The 2,986-nt window shown below is 45.8% G+C and overlaps 1 gene segment (V, D, J or C); it reads left to right on the top strand.

Moving 5' to 3' along the window:
* Nucleotides 1-1,143: 1,143 nt before the first annotated feature.
* On the top strand, nucleotides 1,144-1,715 carry LOC130457458 (immunoglobulin kappa variable 3-15-like). The segment is given in 2 exon segments: nucleotides 1,144-1,192; nucleotides 1,399-1,715. Coding segments are annotated over 2 exon segments (366 nt in total).
* The last annotated feature ends 1,271 nt before the right edge of the window (nucleotides 1,716-2,986 follow it).

The following is a 2,986-nucleotide window of genomic DNA, read 5'->3' as shown; positions in this document are numbered from 1 at the left end:
TTTATGGAGTTTTAATTACACACAGGAGGAAGAAAGGTATTAGAGAGAGAGAGAGAGAGAGAGAGAGAGAGAGAGAGAGAGAGAGAAAGGGGAGAGAAGGGAATAGGGCTTAAATACCCCCTCTGTTTAGGCTGGGCCAAAAGGCCCAAGCCCTTAGATAGCTGAGGCAAAGAAAAGAGATCAGTCCCTATCACTCACGTGACCAAAATGGAGAAACAGTCTCAGGGGCCTCCACCTCCAGCCTCCTTCAGAGCAAGCTTCTCAGAGCACAACCTCACAGAGCAAAACCTCTCGAACTCCCTCCAGTCCTCAGACCCCGCTATCTTTAAGGAAACCATCTAAGCTCCCTCCCCTCAGTTCTCACATCTACCAATCACTGTCCATGTCTTCCCTGTGCCAATGGTGGCTCTAGCTTAACCCAGGACCACCCAGAGGTCTGCCCCTTTGCACATGTCTGTTGAAGGTCATATTCTCAATTAAATCTTGATCCTTTGCTGCAGCCCTTCCTAAATCCTTTTACTCTGAGTAGGGTAGAGATTATATTTTCCAAGACCTGGTTCTGTCATTCCAAGTATCTCCATTGTATTAATTCTAAAATCAATCATGACTCAAAGAACTTCCTGTTCTATGCTTAAGCATAGGTCAAAGCCCTTTCCATTGTTTATCAAAAGGTTTCTGTCCTAAAGCAGTCTTAGGTAGGGAGGAGAAGGATCCTCCCATGCCAAGGGGTTTCACATTCCAATGGAGTTCTTACTATCAGTAGGAAATTTTTCAAGTATGAAATTTCCCAATGGGGAAATTTCCAACATTCATAAGTCTAAGAAATTTTAAGGTTTACAGTTTCCATTCTTAGGAAAGGGGAGGTTCTGACTATCCTGGGATAGTCCATCTCAGGGTTCCAGAAGGAGGCTGCTTTCCCAAACTTACATCAAAGTTCTTATCTCCAAAGAGGGTAACCTCAGTGAAACCTGCTCTTTGAGCAGAAAACTTCTCCCACTCCTCTCCTTTGTCTAGAAGATTGAGCCCACATTCTCCTTTTTTGCATAATTCATGCTGAGGAAATGAGGCAGCTGAGGAGGGCACCTATAAAGGGGCAGCTGGGAGGCAGCTGCTGGGGAGCCAGAGCTCAGGCACAGGGAGATGATGGGGTCTCAGGCTCAGCTGTTCTGCCTCCTGCTTCTCTGGGTCCCAGGTGAGGGAGGAAGATCAGAGACTGCCCAGAGCAATTATTTGCCTCTTGTCTCTTCAGAGAGAATTAAAAGATGTTTGAATCTGAGGGACAGAGACATAACGTTGTCTCTCTTGGAGATGGACAATTTAATTCAAAACTTTATGACGGTGATCACTCCTTCTATTATCGTGCATCTATAACTGGTATTTTTGTGTTGATGATTGCAGGTTCCAGAGGGGCCATTGGGGTGACCCAGTCTCCATCCTCCCTGGCTGTGTCCTCAGGAGAGAGGGTCACCCTGTCCTGTAGGGCCAGTCAGAGCATTAACAACCATATATTCTGGTACCAACATCCCCCAGGCCAGCCTCCCAGGCTCCTCATTCACTGGGCTTCCACCCTGAACTCTGGGGTCCCTGCCAGGGTCAGTGGCAGTGGCTCTGGGACAGGTTTCTCTCTCACCATCAGCAGTGTGGAACCTGAGGGCATTGCAGACTGTTACTGCCTGCAGGTGGACAGGTGGCCTCTCCCAGTGCTCCAGCTCTGAACAAAAAGCTGCCCAGGCATTGCTTCAGGAGCCATTATTAGCTCATCTACTTCTCCTTTCCTCCCTGATGGGACAGAGGCAGCTTCTCTTGGTTGCCTCAAGAGGTCTGCAGGCCTGAGACAGATGGTGGGGCAGCACCAAGATGCCTCTTTTGATCTGATTACGTCACCCAAGAACGGGGCAGTCAATGACAAAATCTAGTGGATGAAGAAGCCCCACAGGTAGCAAACTGGCTTAAGCCATTCTTGTCCCCAGATAGCATCTACCAAGCTGGCATTAAATAATCTCATAACTTTGTAAGAATGGCAGCAAATCTAATGATTAGAATTTGTTAAATACCTTCTATTGTCCCAGGCACCATCCCAAGTCCTTCATAAACAGGGTCTCATTTGATCCTTGCAATAACCAGACAAGGAGGTGCTATTATTATCCCCATTTTAATGATCAGGAAACTGAGAGACCAAGTAAATATCTGAAGATCTTCAGTATAAGCAAAGACCTCCAGTTAAAGGGAACCGTTTCACCTTTTAAAGAATTCTCACTGTCAGTGAGCTGGTCCTCCCAGAATTTCAGTCTTACTCTCTGTGATCTCTACCCATTGCTTATCTTTCTACTATCTGAGTAGATACAAACAAGACCAATTGAAAAGAGCTCAAACCTTCCATCACTGACCCCATATTTTGGGCATCAGAGCAGGGCACTGCCTCCAGGTCTAATACTCTGCTGGAACCTGGCAAGTCAGGAGGCAAAGTCTCTGCCACTGTACATTTCTGGGGTTCCAGGAGGGTGTAGAGAAGCTTTTTGAAGCTCTTTAGGATGAATGGAAAGCAATAAGCATTTGCAAAATGTCTGCTTTGTGCTCTAAAGACTTTAATAAATATCTCACTTGTTCCTCCCAACAACTGACGCAGAGTGCTATGATTTTTTTCCATTTTATATTTAACAAAAATGAGGCAAGGAGGGGATATGTGACTTGTTCAGGGTCACACAGGTCTTGATTCCAGATCCAGCAGTCTTTCCTCTGCTCCACCAGCTGACTCAAGAGTCTGAGGTGTGAAATATATTTCCAGTAACTTCTCAGATTCTGTGTCTTATGAGTCGTGGAGGCTGAAATGCTTGTAAGGGGAACTTGTGATTGACTATCCCACAGAAATGGAGCTTCACATGCTGGGTTCCTCCATCACTTGGAGAAACAAAATTATCTGGATCGATGAGAAATTTTCCAGATTTTTCCAGGGCCTCTTTGGAGCATCAGTGAAAGTTCTTTTACT

Source organism: Monodelphis domestica, chromosome 1 (genome assembly GCF_027887165.1).
Source record: "Monodelphis domestica isolate mMonDom1 chromosome 1, mMonDom1.pri, whole genome shotgun sequence".
NCBI classification, from domain to species: domain Eukaryota; kingdom Metazoa; phylum Chordata; class Mammalia; order Didelphimorphia; family Didelphidae; genus Monodelphis; species Monodelphis domestica.
Note: the sequence above shows the minus strand (reverse complement) of the source record. Positions and strands in the feature narration are given on the sequence as shown.